The sequence below is a fragment of the Sander lucioperca genome, chromosome 10 (assembly GCF_008315115.2).
Source record: "Sander lucioperca isolate FBNREF2018 chromosome 10, SLUC_FBN_1.2, whole genome shotgun sequence".
Lineage (NCBI taxonomy): Eukaryota > Metazoa > Chordata > Actinopteri > Perciformes > Percidae > Sander > Sander lucioperca.
The window spans coordinates 31,251,697-31,269,099 of NC_050182.1; the positions used below are offsets into that span (position 1 = coordinate 31,251,697).

Genomic DNA, 17,403 nt, shown 5'->3' on the forward strand with positions numbered 1-17,403 from the left:
ACAATACCGGAAGTATCACGGGTATTCCTTCACAATAAAAATAACAACACGTCCAATGTTAAAAATATAAAGTTTTACCTCGAGCTTTAAATGTTTGATTTATGTTGCATTTAACTGATGTAGGCTACACTTACACACAGTGTGTGATTATGAATAGAATAGCCCAGAGTGATAGAGAAAGACCCTTTCAAGGCATCTATGAGTACTACTGCTACTTAGTATTACTAATTTGTCGAACGCTAATTTTAAATTCCCATTCCATTCCATTTTCATTCTACTTATCTCTCCAGGGCACCATTAATCAGATATTTTATTTTGGTGTAAACTAATTAACCGGAAATATCTTTTTTTTATTCAGGGAGGTTTGATGCTTATTTCTTGTCTCGTTTTTTTCTCTCTCTCTCTCAGTCACTGTTGAGAAAGCAGTAGGAGTAACGAGTGAGTGTCGGCATTTAACGTTACCTGTCAAGATACGGAGTGACATTAGCAGCCTAACATTGGGATTATTTCTAGTTTCGACTAGCAAACTGCAATATATTATCGTCAAGGTCCAGCCATGAGTATAAACTGGGCGGCGTGTAGGGGAGAGGGGGATTTAAATTTCTCTTTCGTCCCAACAACTTCTTTTGATTTGAAGTAAATCGTGCACTAGAGCAGAACCGGTCTGTGTTTCTTTACATTTGACTGAGATAAAAGTTGTTCATCGATTACGGAACAGTAGAATCTTAACACAAGGGTTTGTTCGTTTTTGTTCATATTTTTGGAGTATTTTGGTTTTCCTGGAGAGCGGAGGTGGCGAACTGAAAGCGGCTCACCGAGTCGGGACTGACCACTGGAGTTGGTCCTGAAAATGGAGGCTGTTATCGAGAAGGAATGCAGCGCGCTCGGGGGACTCTTTCAAACTGTTATCGGAGACATGAAGGTAAGCCAAATCAACATGCAACACATATTCGTTAAGCGACGTCCAAAAACTATCTTCCCCAGCCAGATAGTAACTTCCCAAACATCAGTCTAACGTTATCAATATTAGGTCAACTACAGGTAATTTAATGTTATGACAGACAAACTTAGCGTCAGACTTCTGACCAGACCTTCTTATTGTATATCTAGCTAGCTAACGTTAGAAGTCGATAAACAAAATGGAGTAGAGCTGAGTAAATGTGAGATACTTTCCAACTGATGTTTATAACTAGCTAGGTTAAATTGTGTAGTATATCTGGTCTTACGTATATTAGGTTTACTTTTTGTGGTAACGTTAGCTAAGTTAGCCTATTATTATATTTGACTGCGCTCTTCTCAATTTCTTCCATTCTATTATATTGGAAAAACAAATACATTTATACGTCCATTTGTTCCAGTTTGATGTGCATGCAGCAGCCAACAGTGCATAAAGGCTAAATATGGCAACCATCAGTCTCAAAACTAGGGCATCTTATTTTGATGTTATCTCTTACAGCTTGGTCGATGAGACAATTAGCAATTTCCCAGCTGTTGTACATCTTGTCTGAAGGAATTCCGGGAATGTAGCTGTCAGGGTAAAAAATTACCCGCAGGGTCTGAAGGCTTTGTGTGTGTAGGTCAAATGGCCAGCCATCGGCTCTACTGGTGTCAGAAAGTTTGTTATGAATACTGCTCGGACACTCAGCACTTCTCAGCCTCCCATGTCTCACTTGACAGTTCATGGTTCCCCTGTATTTTATGACATCTATGCTGTCAGAGAATCCAGTGAAAATATCAAATGCCTTTTCTTTTAGAGCGCTACAGATGCTGAAACAATAACGTGACAGCTCACTAAACCTAAGCTGTCAACAAGAAGAGTAAGAAATTATAAGAGAAATGCAGAGAAGGCTCATTTGCCATGGTGCAGGAGCGTTTGATATCTGTTCTGAAGCAGGCAGAGCTGATGGTGGTGGCCACTACAGAGAGAGAGAGAGAGAGAGAGAGAGAAGGAGAGGAAGACAGACAGTGAGAAGAGATAGGGATAAGCAACATGCAAATAGAGGGCAGAGGTCGAAAAGAACAAAAGTGATGTGAGGCAGATTGGGAAAGAGAAAGAAAGAGTACTGTAGGTTGAGAGTTGAGTTGGTTGTTGGGTGTAATGTTTGACAGCATAACATGACATTCCTCAGACCCCTGACAGTAGTAGCACATCTGCAACAAACATGTGCTCATGCGATATTCATCACATTATCTGGTGCTGTCCTAGCCTCCTCTTTTCGATGCATTAGGCCACCTGTTCTCTGTGATGCTTTTGATAGGCTATTCAACTATTTTCAGCCCAGGACCTGAATTAGATAAATTTAGAGTCCCATCAGGAACCAGGCTCATTATATCATGTATTGGTGCTCTTGTTGTGTGGGGATCTTTCCAAAAGAGGCCTGTGACCCATTTTGCAATGTTGAACATGCAGGACATGACAGTGTGTCTATTCTCCCATTAGCAGATAACAAAAAAATAAAAAAAAATGTTAAACTAAATAGGATCAAAATAAAAGCCAGCTGTTGAAATTGTATCAGAAAGCCTAAGCCTTGGTTAGTTCTGTTTAGCCCTCAGGTGATTCATCAGTATGGCCTCATGTTGATTGAACCGTTATGTAACTGTGGGAGTATTGAAATCTGTTCTGATGATTGTGTCATTCATGTTTATTTATCTTTTTTTCCCCCAACAGAGCAGCTATCCTATTTGGGAGGACTTTATCACCAAGGCCGGCAAACTGCAGTCGCAGCTCAGGTGAGACCGTGCGTATGTGCACATAAATACAATCCATTTGTTTCTGTGTGTAAAAGGAAACATAAACTATTACGATTCTACTAATATTTGCATAATAGAAGTACATTGAAATGCGCATTCATTAGCATTTTCTTTTGCTGTTTTTTTGGGGGAAATTCAGCGACATTATTTGCTAAATTTGGATGGAGGCTTTACTATAGACAGCACAGATTGTATTGTTAAAACAAAATAGATTTTATAGAACTACCTACAACTTTTCCTGCCTAGGGAAATACCACTGTGATTGTTGCATAACATCTCTGGTACCCCATGATGACCCGTTATACACCAAAAAATCTCATTCTGTCAACAGATTTTGTGCTTTATATGGGCTTTTACATTAGATGTCAGTGTCATTTCCTTTCGAAAGAAGTTTTAAGTGGCCATGTGTTAGACTAATAAGCAATGACAGTCTACATAAAATCCTAATCTCTTAACAATACTGTCCAGGGGTCATTATGTGTCCCTCTCCCACATTTAGTCTTCTTTAAGCCTGATTTAATTTGTATTTCTAATGCTGTAAATTTCCACACGTCCTGCCAAAATTATTCCAAGTCTTCTGCGAACAATCAATGCCAATCCCAGTCACCTCTGCTAGTTGGCTTTAAGTGGCCACGTGTCAGCAGACAAACAACTGATGACAGCTGAAATAAAAGCTTATTGTCCAGCAAGTACTGTAAATATGGATGTCCTGTGGTCTAACGTATTCTTTGATTAACAATGCGTGCCAGTTCTCTAGCCATTTAAGTGTCCACGTGTCCTGAGACAGACTAACAGTGACAGTTGTATAAAGGCTCAGGAACTTAACAATACTTTCCAGGGGCCACTCAGTGTCCCATTCTTCTATTTTCTCAGTATTAAGGCTGATTAATGGTGATATGTTATTCAAGTGTCTCCATCATTCAGGGGTTAAATATGTGACCCTGCCATGCTAAAGCTCAGGGGAGTATTTGTGGCCTTGTTGCTAATGACGGGTTGTTTAGCAGTAGGATGTCTGTGTGTCTGGGCACCGGAGGCAATGATAAAAGAACAAATCTACCTGTAATTGTACTGGTGAAATGGTGAGTTGAACCTGCAGTATGTCAATGTGTTTTTATCTAGTCATAGTATGTTAGCTTGATGATGGAGATGCTTGTGAAAAGTTTCCTTTTGTCCACTATAAAACAATATGTTATAATAAAGTATGATCACTGTTAGGGCTGCACAATATATAATTTTTTTATCGTTATCGTTTATTGCAATATCAACTGGCGCAATATACACGAAAGGCTGCGACATATCGTGATAGACGCTCAGAGATTTTTTGTGTTAGTTGAAAGAAAATATCAGTAGAAAATTACAGTTTAAAAAGATACTGTCATTCTTTTTTTAGTAGTGCCTTTTATATTCAATTCGATGTTAAATATGTTCAATAAAATAATGTTGGAAATGGAAAATATTTCCTTTCGTTTGTTTTAAATTCAACAAGCAATTTGTTGTATTTTAGCAGAATACTGAAAGCAGCAGAACTGAGTACACTTTAATATCTGTTTATTTATCGCAAGAAATATCATTATCGCGATATTCAACAACTGTATCCCATATTTTCCTCATATCGTGCAGCCCTAATCACTGTCCCATACTTTGACCAATTCGTTTTACGGCATTACACCACTTTCCTGCTCTATCAGGATTAGTCAAATGCTGCTCCCAGAAAAGATCAATTCCTTCTTTATCAATCAATTTTATTTGTCACATGAAAAATGTACGAGGTACACAATTCCAGTGAAATGTAATCCCATTCACTTTACAGGACGAGTTGAGTGTCATTCATGGAAAGAAAACCATGTTTTGGTATTTTAGGCTAGCTTTTGCCCGATTAAGCTTGGCTCATGCCCTGCTCCAGGTGGCAGTGGTTGTGGCATATGGCTGGCTGTAACAATGCCCTTGCTGCTGTACTGCTAATAAGAGTGCTATCTTTGCTTGCTTGTGGTGACCTACAAATAAGGCTTTTTCTGTCTGCTTTAAAGCCTGTCTCCAGCCACTAAAACTTTGGCCAACTAGCCCCTCTGACTACAGCATGACCCCCCCACCCAAGGACCTCTATAATCTGCTTGAGGACTGGGACACACACACACACACACACACACACACACACACACACACACACACCTTCCCCCCTTGGCCTGGATAAGTTACTAGCCAGCAGTGGTAGCGGGATATGTCTGTGTGTGTAATGATGTCCTAAGGCAGACTACTCTGTAATTTAGACCCTCTGCTCCTTGGGCCTGTTCTGTCATTTTTTTTTGGTCCAAATATGGTGTTTTTTCTGCCCATTCTGGTTTTAAGCAGCAAACACACACACATGCATGCATGCAGAACAGCTTTGAAGAAAGAGGGCAGGGTGGAATATAGGTTAGCTGATTTCTAATCACAGTCCTTTTCAGTGTTTGGTCTGTTTGGTGGGTCATGGTTGATGCAGCTGTGTCAGAGCTAGGCGTATACATAGGCCTTCCTCCTTCTCCTCAGAAGTTAATTCTGTGAAGAAACCGACCACCTCAAAACTTCAAATTCAGCTTAAGAACTGTATGGTTTATAAAACTTATTTGGGCTCAAGAAGGAGCCCTAAAATGTTTAGATGGTAGATGGACAAGTCGATTGATTGATGGATGGATAGATTAATAGACACATACAGTATAAACATACATACACATAAAAATCTCTTAAAGCACACTCAAAGCACTATCTCTGTCCTGAGTCTTGGTATGTTGTGTCAAACAGGAGGAGTTAAACACAACCTCTTTACTAAGATTCAGATTTACTACAGTCACATTCCAGTTTCTGTTGGACTAAGAATAGATGGGGGCAGCAGTGCTGAATGTATCATTGTCAGAAAGAGCACTGTGCTATACTACGCCAGGGTCTATGGGGAGTTTAGATTGGCTTGGCCAAGGCCTTGCGGAATAGATATGTTAAAGTCGTTTGTCTTGACTCCAGGACAGGGCCGTTTGCAGATTTTAGGGCCAGTGGTAGCAGTCAGGTCATTGTTAGAGCACTGTGCAGAGCTGAAGGCTTGTAGCAGTAATGCTTTTTAGTTTTTATTATTTTTTTATTCTTACAGCCACAGAAGTCTAGAGGCTTTTTGGCTGACTGTAGCTGGTATTAAAACCTAATTATTCTGCCTTTAGTGCAACTAAGTATTCATTTATTTGTTGAGAGGTTAGCCTACCTAATTTCACTGTCGATTGAGCAAAAAAAGAAAAAAGATTTGAATGTTTAATTTTTTCAATGCTGCCTATTCAACAATTCTCTGTCAAATGTAAAGCCGTGGTTTTTCCCTCTAATGTTGACAACCTTTCCAAGGTTTCTATCGAAAGTGTAGTGAACTAGTTTAATAGTTTGGCATTTCTCTTGTAAAAGCATGGAACAGATTAGAGCGGATGATCATGGCTTGTAATTGTAAACTACTGCACATTGTACTTAAGAGGGCTGGGGCCACTAATACTAAAAGTAGGCTTCTGTTGAAACCACTTCCCACACAAACCTGTTTTGGATTAATAAATTAAACCTGACTGAACAAGACTGCTGCTAGTGCATGTAAAATATAATCCACAGAGTAATAGTGTTAAGTATAAATTAGTGGAGACATATCAGTTGGAGGTTGCTCTGGTGGCCGCACTGGACTTTAAATAGAACGGAATCTGTGTGCCTGCGCGTATGTTTCTTTTTCCATTTGCAGGACACACCCTTGGATCTTCTGGTCAGCTCTATAACAACACAGCACTTATTAGCCAATATTATATTATGTTTTTGAGTGATTAAGGAAGTGACCGTTCCATCGTTGACTGAAAGCTAAGACTTGGTTGTCACTTGAATGTAGAAGAATATGTAGGCCTCTATGAAGTTTTGGATCAGGGTTGTTTATCAGTTGATCAGTGTTCTGTTTCCCCTTTCTGTCAAGCTTGTCGTGGGCCCCTCCGAGATGTTAACTGTAACTCCATTAAGCAAGTAACGACTTTAACAGTCTTGAGACAGTTGAGAAAATACTTTTTAAAACTACTGTGCAACTCAGCATTAGGAACATACTCTCAGCACAATAAACCTTCAGTCTATTATAAATCTTCGCACAACACTGTGGCTCTGTGGTTAGAACTGGTCCTGGGTTGGAACCCCAGGGTGCTCCAGTTTCCTCCCACCCCTAAAGACATGCATTAAAGGACTACTCAACGATTTAGCATTGCACTTATATAACATTGTTGTCACACTCACAATGGACAGTTTCTAAAAAAAGCATCAAAATTGATGCAGCAGAACCAGAGATAATATCTTTTCTATTCCACGCATTCTTCTTTATTGTCATTGTTGTGCCTGGGGAAATTTACAGACAATTGTGTTGGTTTTTTTTTAGCATGCATGACTGATACGTAGTCTTGTCTCTGTTGAGGAGAACAGATATCACATAGGCCTACATGCACGAGCACACACACACACACACACACACACACACACACACACACACACACCAAGAGCGTCATCTCCATACCTGTGATCTTAATCATGAGAGGCCTGTTGTTTCTGAAGTAGACAAGACTGTATTTACCAGTTAATGTTGTCTTGTCTCTGTTGAGGAGATCATGTATCACATCCATGCATGTGCACACATGTATATACTCACACCAAGAGCGTCATCTCCATACCTGTGATCTTAATCATGAGAGGCTTGTTGTTTCTGAAGTAGAAGAGTCAGTATTTGCCAGTTAACCAGTCAGCTGGACTGCTAATGAGGCAGCCTGTTACCAGCTAGCAAAATAACCGGTCAGTCAGGCAGCCAGACAGGGGGATATCAGCAAGATTGTGTCTTTAATGAGTAAAACAGAAAGTCATCTTACACCAAGCTTCCACTACTTTTTTATGACAGATTTAATTTAGCCCTTTCTTTATTCTGTTATGTATAAGCATTAGTTTGTACTGCAATTTGTAAATACTTGGTAAACCATAGTGTACATGACAGAGAAGCAGGTATGAGTTGTGAACTCCCCACAAGTCCGTTTTCCATTTTAGAGCTGAACAGGGTAGATCCCACATTGACACCTGTAAGTGCGGCAAATTCGGGTCAAGAGCTGCTCTGCTGAGCCGGACAGATTCCAGCGGTCTATAAAGTAATCACAGTCATTCCTCACACAGCAGGGCATGTTAAAGTTTTAACTTACTCCCATGCTCACAGTACATACGGACACTACCATATATACCTACATTTTCTAAAATGATCAGGGTTAATGTAAACTTCATAATCTAAGATTTAGCACATACATGCACAAAAGATGTTTTTTTTCTTTACCTTTCAGAGCAAAACAAGATCTTGTATTTTCTTCACCTGATCAGTTTATGTGTTTACCATTTTAACACTTACATATAATTGCTACAGTTGATCAGCCACCCGTGTTCACGAAACCTTTGACTGATTCAAAGCACTGCTTCTTCCATCATTATTGCACTGGGATTTTCTCCTTTTTTGTGTACAGTTTCTTTTTTTTTTATAAAACATAGTATTGTATTTTGTTGTTACATCAGTAAAGTGTGATACTAAACCTCTGTCTTCTTTTTTTCTCCCAGGGCGACGGTGGTTGCTGTTGCGGCTTTCCTGGATGCCTTTCAAAAAGTGGCCGACCTGGCCACCAACTCACGAGGTAGGAACTTGTACACAGATTCATAGGCTTGAGTGTAGGAACAGTGGTCTTCTACGGCAAAATACAGAGTCAGTGCCATGTCATTTTCTGTCTTTATGGACACCGTGTAGCACAGTGCTGCCGGTCAGTTAATCAGTTAAGTCATTGTTTAACAGTATGTGGTATGTGTGTCTGGGCACCTACGTGTCAGTATGTTCGTCTGTGTAGCCCTACTGTGCAAGGCCAGTCTTTCACCCCACTGTGCTGAGAAGTTCTGTGGGTTGTTTGCTTTATCGTATGGGTAGTAAATCCCTCACTATGCTGTTTGAAGCTCTGCTGCTGGCTTTGTCTTCAACCTCTACCCCCCCCTTTCTCTTACTTTCTCCCCCCCAACCACCCACAGACACTCCACCTCTGCTACATCTGGACTCTCCCGTAGAGACGGCGTTAACTCTGTATGCGTATGAGAGGGAAAGAGAGAGAGAGTGAGAGATCTCATCCCTCCCTAGCTTTGACACCTCCAGCCCTGCTCCATACTATTAATACTATTAATAGGAACTGAGACAGGCACACACATTCATCACCTCACTCACTGCAGAGAGAAAGAGAGGGAGGAGAGAGATGGGGGAGTGCAGGGAGTCATTCTCCCTCTGCCTCTTTCTCTGTCTAACACACACAGTATAAATGTTTGCTGCGAAGGAGTCAGCTGAAGCGTTGCGTCATCTGTCATCTGCTCTTTCATCACTTTCTATTCTCTCTACATACTGTACCTTAGGTTAGCAGTATCGCATAACAGCCTTATCATATTTATGCTCTGTTGCTCAGCCTTCGCTGTACACCTGAGCTAGAGCACAGGGGCAAGCGAGGATAATGTGTTATAATGCACTGTTGGCTGACACATTGCCATCTGTATCACAGATAGATAACCTGTCCACATGATAATCGTACCATGGTATTATAATGAGTCTTGATTACCTGGATTACAGAACATATTTTCCATTAAGGCTCTATCTTTACACATTCCTAAAATGTTCATATAAACCCTACCTCAGATTGGTGAGGTACACTGTAAGGGCACCACATTTGTTTTCCACCACTTACGCCGGGAAGTTTTTCATTTTGCTCATCATACTTTGCAAGAGCTTTGACAACATATTATACAAATAGCTTTTAATATGTTTATCGTTATCTTCTTATCTGTATTATTCTTTATCTCTAAATTATGGAATATAAAATCCTCTTAGACTAGTTCAGGGCTCATAACACCCTTCAGCTTAACTTATTCTTCGCAGTAGCTCAAATATCTGGAAAATACTAATTTGGGCTACTGTTTTAATGAAAACTCATAATAGATCTAACAGCAGTCTTATCTCGAGCGCGCACACACACACACACACACACACACACACACACACACACACACACACACACACACACACACACACCTGCCTAATGGTCGTTTTAGGGTTATTTGATGTTTACATAGTGATTAGAGACTTTTTGAATTGGGCATGCTCCAGAGAGCTCTGTAGCCTTCTTTAATGACCAACAGGTGTTGTGTTGGAGAAAGAGTAACATTAATATTAAGTAAAGATGTCATGTTTGTCTTCTTCTTGTTTGTTAAATTGGGATGTACTGAGCTAATTCAAAGGCCTCTGAACAGTTGCTAGAAGGCAGGAGATTAAGTCTGAAAGAAAGTTCTCATTACCTCTAAAGTTAAGTTAAAAATTAGTATTATGGAAAGTATTGTTAAAAATTATAGCACTATGGTTTTTGTGGTTTCTGGTAGCTCAGAGGCATGACAAATTGGATAGAATTTTAGGTCAGCCCCCACAACCGACCTGTTTGTGAAGGAAAAATATTTATAAAAACTTGATCTCTGGAGTATACTTTACTATGGACTCATTTGTCACCAAACCAAACTGCTCTGTTGGAATCTACTGTATCTACAAAACAGTTATGCACATGTAATGGACCTCTAGGCGTGCCTGGGGTAGCTGCATCTACTCAGGTATGGATATCAGCTTACTGTATTGTTCACCTACAAAGCAGAACAGCAAGGTATATTTTCTAAAGACATCACGGCCTGTGTGTGTGTGTGTGTGTGTGTGTGTGTGTGCTACAGTAGCTTTGATGTTAAAAAGATTCTGCATGGTTTTGTATCTAGATCTGATATAGTACAAACTGACACACACCATTTTCTGTTTGCTCATCATGATTAGCCAGAGGCTGCTGAGGCCCCATTATACATAGATAATGACTTCGTAACCTCCATCCTTTATATCTAACTCCATCTTCTTGCTTCTTGTCCTCCTTTGTGTCTCCAAATCTTAACCTGCTTTCTACAGACATCACCATGGTAACAGCATGGAAATCGGGTGTTTGCGGATCAAAGGTGTGCATGAGTGTTAAGGGGCTAAAGTCAAACACTTTTCTTCTCCCTACCACCACACCATAGAGACTGTCCACTGTTCTATAGTAGTAGTAGTAATAATAATAATAATAATAATAATAAAGGTGCACAAACATAAAGGTTGCCAGAGATTTGACAGTGCACGTGTTAAATGTTGATTAGTCTCTTAATCAGGAGAACAAGGTTTTTGGCCGCCTTTGTACCGTTGTATAGCCTTGCAGATATTGGCAGTGATGGTAGCTCATAAAAAAAATCAAGGGTTGATCACTAGACTCTGCAGACTTTGATATGTGACAGCAGTTATGTTTATAAGTGTTTAGATGAAAGTTACTCTGGGACTCTTTTATCAGTGTTATCACTGAAGCAAGATGATCAGAAGATTGAAAGACACATCAACAGTAGTGAGTCTTTTCAAAACTTGAACCATGGACTGCAATGTTGTGTTCACGTGTGCATCTTTGTTAAAATATTGATGTGTAAAATGTGCATACCAAACATTTAATAGTTTATGTTTGCATTTAAGGACCAGTCCATTCCCAGTTCCCAATGTAGATAAAACCTGGACATGATTAACTACGGATTAAACATTCTTTTGCAGTTATGACATAGGTAACCCCAAGCAAGACATGAATTTGACACATCTGTCTTTATACCCACAGTACAAGATGTTTTCACGCCAGTCCTGGGAATACATTTCCAGTCCTGAATACCAACTGAATAAGGGACTTTTTTCCATTTGTAGTGCATGCTGTTACAGTATTAGAATTGTAAGGCTTTTGCTAAAGAACGAAGTCTAACCAAGAAGGTTATCTAAAAACTCCCCGCATGAATTTCAGCTTCCCAGTATGTTGAAACACCAGTAGTGATCTGTTTCCCTCACTAGCGTCATAGGTTGAATATGTGGAAGGTAGGTTCAGGTTCCTTAAACAATTCTTCCATAATACCTCAATGATTCCATTAGGGTTCAGGCTATTAAGAGACACTAAAGTAACAGGAAAACACCTTATTCACAGCTTCTGACCTTTTACCGAGAATTGCCATTGAATTTATAAATCTTAGGTTGCAACAGCTGTGGCCTATTTACAACTTTTTTAATATCTTCCTAGCAAGAATAATTAGTTCCACTGTTCTCAAAGTATAATTTAGCACACACAGTGTCATTATCAGTGTTGACAGGCTGTTGGAGTTGCTCTCTCATGGCTGCTTAACAGCTGTATAAGTCATATTCAAACAAGTCCTTGTTACATCCTTGATATTGTTGATAAGCTACCTAACACATTGGACCTAATAAATTGGGCAAAATTCGTTCTCTCTTTTCACTCCTCCACCTCATATTTGCAAATAATCCAAATACACCACAACATAATCATCTTAACATTAATGCAAGGGGCTTTTGATTAAAATATGCCTGATGATTTATGGTGAGAACCTTGTGTCAGCAATATAGCTGTAGTTTCATACAAAGCACCCTGGGGTTGTGGAACAATCTTCCAGTAAACATCAGTAAATGCCCATTGCATGAGCTAATCACTGTGGCATAGTAAAAACCTTCGACTGAGTTTTGGAAATGGTCCAGTGAAAGTTTGTAGCTTCATATAATCATTAGCTGTAGCATTCTGTTTGTGTAACTGATTTATGAAAACCAGATGTGTTCATAAAGATGAACAGAGGATAAAACCCTTTAAATCTGGAACGCCGTGCCAGTTTTTGCATTACATGGACCAGGTTGAGGATACCCAGTTAGAGCATAGTTAGGGGTTAGAAAAGAAATGAGGATTAAGATGCAAGATTTATTGCGTATTACCAAAATAAACTCACAATGAGTGCATATGCTTCTTTTCATTGTCAAGGATTGTAAAGGTAAAGCAGCTTACTAGTTAACACAGTTGAGTGAAATACAATAACTGGAATGCTAAGTGGAGAAAGAAAGAATGGAAGAAAGAAAGAAAGAGACTTAAGTTTCCAGACAAAGTCTTTTTTTTTCCTCTGTTGTGCTCTATTATTCAGAGTGTATTGGAACTGACAGTGAGCACAGACACAGCAAAGACTATATCTGCTTGCTTAGGTAGAACTTATATGAATACGTACAGTATGCATACACAGCTACAAATAAACAGAGAGCTATGCACTTATAATCATGGATGACCACACACCTCTACACATTTAAATGTGGTCATTCAAAGACATGTACATTCATAGCCACACAGACAGGGGATTAGCCAAAACCACCTGTTTCGCTGTGCTTTGTTGTGGGCTGTTCGGATTTGGACTTTCTTCATGCACAAAGGGCTCCCTTTGCTTTGTTGTCCCAGTCTGATAAAGTACATTAAAGTGTGCTTTGGCATCTCCCCACTTCCGCACATTTCTAGTTGTATTTCAGCTGCGTTTTGAACTTCTGTGCAATGTGTCTGCGTAGTTTTTATTCTTTATCATTTTATAAGTTTATTCTTATAATGTCAGTGTTTACTGTACATTTTCATATTTGATTTCCCTCAACATGAAACCCTTTTCCTGGTCTTCTTAGTCATATCCCTGTGGAAAATGTATTCATCCAGTTGTTTGCTTTGTGCCTTCCGCTTTTGTCTTTGCAGTTTGTTTTTGCCGTAGGTGCTGAGTATGGACAGCTTAGCGTTGGCTACTCCATGTATTTTCAAAATGGATCAGACACCTTTTTCCAGTAATGTCTAAAACACGGCTTGTCTTGCTTTGTCTGTCAATATTTTCTCAAGGTACTGTATGTGTGTTTTTGGTTGAAAAAGGGTATTAGAAAGAGAAAGCCTTTTTTAGTTTGCTTAGCATGCGTGTTACTATGTCATATTAACAAAAAGATTTTTCCAAAACTAACTTTTTTTGTTTACCCATTTTTACGTGTTCAAAGTTGTCTAGCCTGTAGCAATTCCTGTACAGAAGATTAGGCTCCATCCTTGTTTTTGTTTTTTATTTAGTTTGTCTGCCGTCTTCACACTAACCCTCTCACTCATTAACTGAAGAACTGAATTTAAGAATAGATTTTTTTGTCTCTAATTTTATTCTCGTCTGTCACATTTTCACCGTCTCTTGTGCCTTTCTTATTCTGTCTCCTTTTCCACTTTTTGCAGCACTCTCTTCTCTCTCTTTCTATGGGCTGCTTTTACTCTTTGTCCATGTATCTTTCTCACAGTTCTATCTATTTTCTAACCTTGAACCCTGCCCACAAAGGTGAAAACATTACATAAGACATACACATGTATCCCTCTACTGTTGGAACAAACAGGGCACTCACATCACGCGTCCGCAGAGTTGCTTCTGCCTAAAGCAGTGTGACAGTGTTTGCTCTAATAGGTCTTATGGTTCTATTTGATTTAAACTAATGTGATAAAACGTTAATGATTAAACATGTTTTGGGTCTGACTTCATAGACGTACTCGGACATCAGGCCACATGGAACAATGTCCAGGAGGCTGAAAAATAAGCTGTTACCAAGAGGTGTCTGTGAATTTGCTGAAAGGAAAAATGTGATGCTTCAGGCAATAGGGCAAGGCATCTTTAGTTAGCTCACCATTCAATTAGCTTTCAATTGAAGGTGCTATGATTTGATCACAAAACTATTCTTGCTCCAGACGTGCATGGCCACCCTACATAGGGTTTGATTATAAAATGGAAACAGTTACAAGTGATGCATTTACATTTATGTTTTACATTTTATAAACAGAATCTGAGCATATCCATAACAATATCTTTAGTCATGGTGCACACAAAATAAAGCTTTCATCAGTAGGGACATGCTTTTAGCACTTTTTAAAATAGATTAAGCAGTCTTGGTTACATAAATCTAGTTAAATGAGCAGAATGGCTCACATTGACTCACATCACATTCTGTCAATAATCTCTTTACCTCCTTACCACCTTCCCCAAAATGGGACTTCACTGCAGTATATAAAAGTAGCCATCCGTGGAGAGCCCTCTAAATTCTTTTTTTGCATCAGCGCTCAGTAGTTTAAGAGAGTATCATGATGTTTCTAAGATAATTCATTTTTCCACCCCTAATAGGTAAGTAAGCAGATTAGAAAACGTTGGAAGATGGGTCAGTTAAATCCAATTACAGGGTACAGCTTTAGGCACTCTAACGTACACCTGCTTTCTTTGCAAGGTATTATACCATGCAAGTCAATCTTAAGAATTAATTTTACAGGCAAAACCAAAAATAATTGCAAAAAGCAAGACTGATTGGTATTTCGTGATTTTCATTCCAGCTTTTTTTTTGGCTGAGACAAAACCAGGCAGTCTGAACCATATTTTCTCCCTCTAAAAAACTTGAAACTGCATTGGTGACGAATGAGACAAAGCCCTATTGAATTTGGGAAGAGAGAGAGAGATAAAGAGATATCAGACACAGAAGAAGAGAGAAGGAGAAAGTATAATCCTTTCTCTTGTTTCATCAAGTACCATTTTGTTTTCCATGTAGATCCCCTTTTTCTCTCTGTTTTGTATCAAATTATACTTTCGTCATAGTTTCCTTCTGCGTATAATGGGTTGGTGTATGTGTCTGTTTCTGTGTGCCTGAGCACGAGTCTTTTTTAGCGTGCATGTTCGTATAGCAGTGCTACCTCTGTGGTATTCCATTCACTAAGTGAGTGTGAGAGTGACCGAGTGGGTAGGTAGTGGCATTTTTTTTGACTCAGCCGTGGTGAAACAGCTGATGGCAACCAGGCTGTACAGGGATATGAGGTCATTCCATACAACAGACCAGACAAGGAGAGCAGATGTTAAAAATAACATAGTAATGCAATTTAGACCCTTTCTAAGAATTGCATATTGTTGGACTAAAAACAGACATGACTTGTGTAAGAGTATATTCCCAAAGGTAGTTAACTTTGATAAAGTTGAAGGCCATTATTATCTAAGGTTACTAGACTATGGTATGTTACTGGTAGGCACAGACATCCCTTTCTTGGACAGTCTCACTAGGTTTACATAGAGGAAGTTTGACCAGTTTTGAGATGTAATTAGATGGTGTGTTTGAGGCTTCCATTGTAGAGTTTAGATTCTCTTTAGGAATTGTAGTTGAGAACGTCAGTTATAACGGCCCACGTGTTAAAAAAGTGTCGGGTTTAAATCGGGCTTGGGCTCATAATTACAGTTAATGTGTCGGGCCGGGCCGGTCTCGGACACAACGTGCTCGGGCTTGGGTAGGGTCGGGCTTGATTTTTTTGGGCCGATCTAAGCTCTATTCCATTGGCCCATCTTTAAATCCCAGAGTCTGACCTTGAAAGCCACTGCGTGAGGAAAACACTACCAGGAGTTGAGTTGTTCTTGCTTATTGCAAAAACACATTCACACACACACACACACACACACACACACACACACACACACACACACACACACACACACACACACACACACACACACACACACACACACACAACACAAATTTCTCACACTACTCATAGCAAAATTTGTTAACAGTCATAAAAATAACCAAGCCGGGGTCACATGATGGTTGGCAGCTGTCAGGCCACTGTCTGTGTGTGTGTGTGTGTGTGTGTGTGTGTGTGTGTGTGTATAAATGAATACCAGTGGCTCTGTCACCAGCTCTAGTGTTGAGTCTGTTTGGACACGTCTGACTCTGTCGAGATGAAATAGACACCTGCCACAGAGCTAGCATGTAGAAGCCTGTTTGGACCTAATAGGATTATTAAGTTGCACAAACATGTTTTTAGAGCCGATAATTACTTGAATCCTCCAGTCACCCATCCAGTAATCGTTTTCAGCAAGAATAATAAATCATAAAGCGATCATTACATCACATTTAAACAGCTCCATATCACTAGAATTGTGCATACATGGTCAGATATTGTTTTCTTATTTAAGCAGTTTGCTTTAAAACAATTTTTTTTAAAGAAATGGTGGGGTTTTTTGTGGCAAAGATGAAAAAAGAAATTATTCTTTCAACAATTAGCTGTTTAAGCTCCTCCATAAGTGCTAAGGGGCTAAATAGGCTAAACTACCTAAGACTTCTATGTACAGTAATAGCCCACAGCACCCTGTGTGGTCAAAATGAATATTCCTTAACATGTATTGTCAAATAATCTCTGTTTCACTACGTTTACAAGTCAGGCATTTTATTTTTATGACGTAAATGTCTACTGTAGTATTGTTGTTAAGCCTTAATGAATACGATTAGCCAGTTCTTACACACATCCTGTCTGTTTTGGAAATAGGCTGGCTATTGCTGTCATTATTGCAGTCATGTTGTCATTATTATAATACTTGTTATTGTTTACTTGTTATCCAGCTATACTTAGTATATTACTTTATTACCCAAGTGCCTGTCCCTCTTATCTCGCACCTGATTTTTAATTCACGTTTATTACAGACAGACAGACAGTTGCAGCCACCTTTTTCACTTGGGCCAATGGTGAAAAACAAAACATCAACCAAAAATAAACCTCTCTGGTATGTTGACTGGAAGCAGCCCAGTATGTCTGAGTAAGCTGCAGCCTTCATGAAACTGTAATGAGTTGTCTCAGTAGACATGGAGAAGCGAGGTTATGGAATTGAGATGCTTAAGGTGCGTTGAAGTATTGGGCGCGA

General features: G+C 39.4%; 1 protein-coding gene across 10 annotated transcripts in view; it reads left to right on the forward strand.

The window, feature by feature from the left end:
* The first annotated feature begins 381 nt into the window (after positions 1-381).
* LOC116049225 (protein MTSS 1-like) overlaps positions 382-17,403 on the forward strand; it is a 54,804-nt gene continuing 37,782 nt past the window's right edge. For 4 of the 10 annotated variants that reach the window (XM_031298674.2, XM_031298676.2, XM_031298682.2 and 1 more), the window contains exons 1-3: positions 383-922; positions 2,669-2,730; positions 8,362-8,435. In XM_031298674.2, the coding sequence (XP_031154534.1) occupies positions 851-922; positions 2,669-2,730; positions 8,362-8,435 (208 nt within the window). In that variant the 5' untranslated portion in view covers positions 383-850. Of the gene's footprint in view, positions 923-2,668; positions 2,731-8,361; positions 8,436-17,403 lie in introns of all 10 variants that reach the window. The other 6 variants (XM_031298677.2, XM_036006156.1, XM_031298675.2 and 3 more) reach the window with 2 other exon arrangements.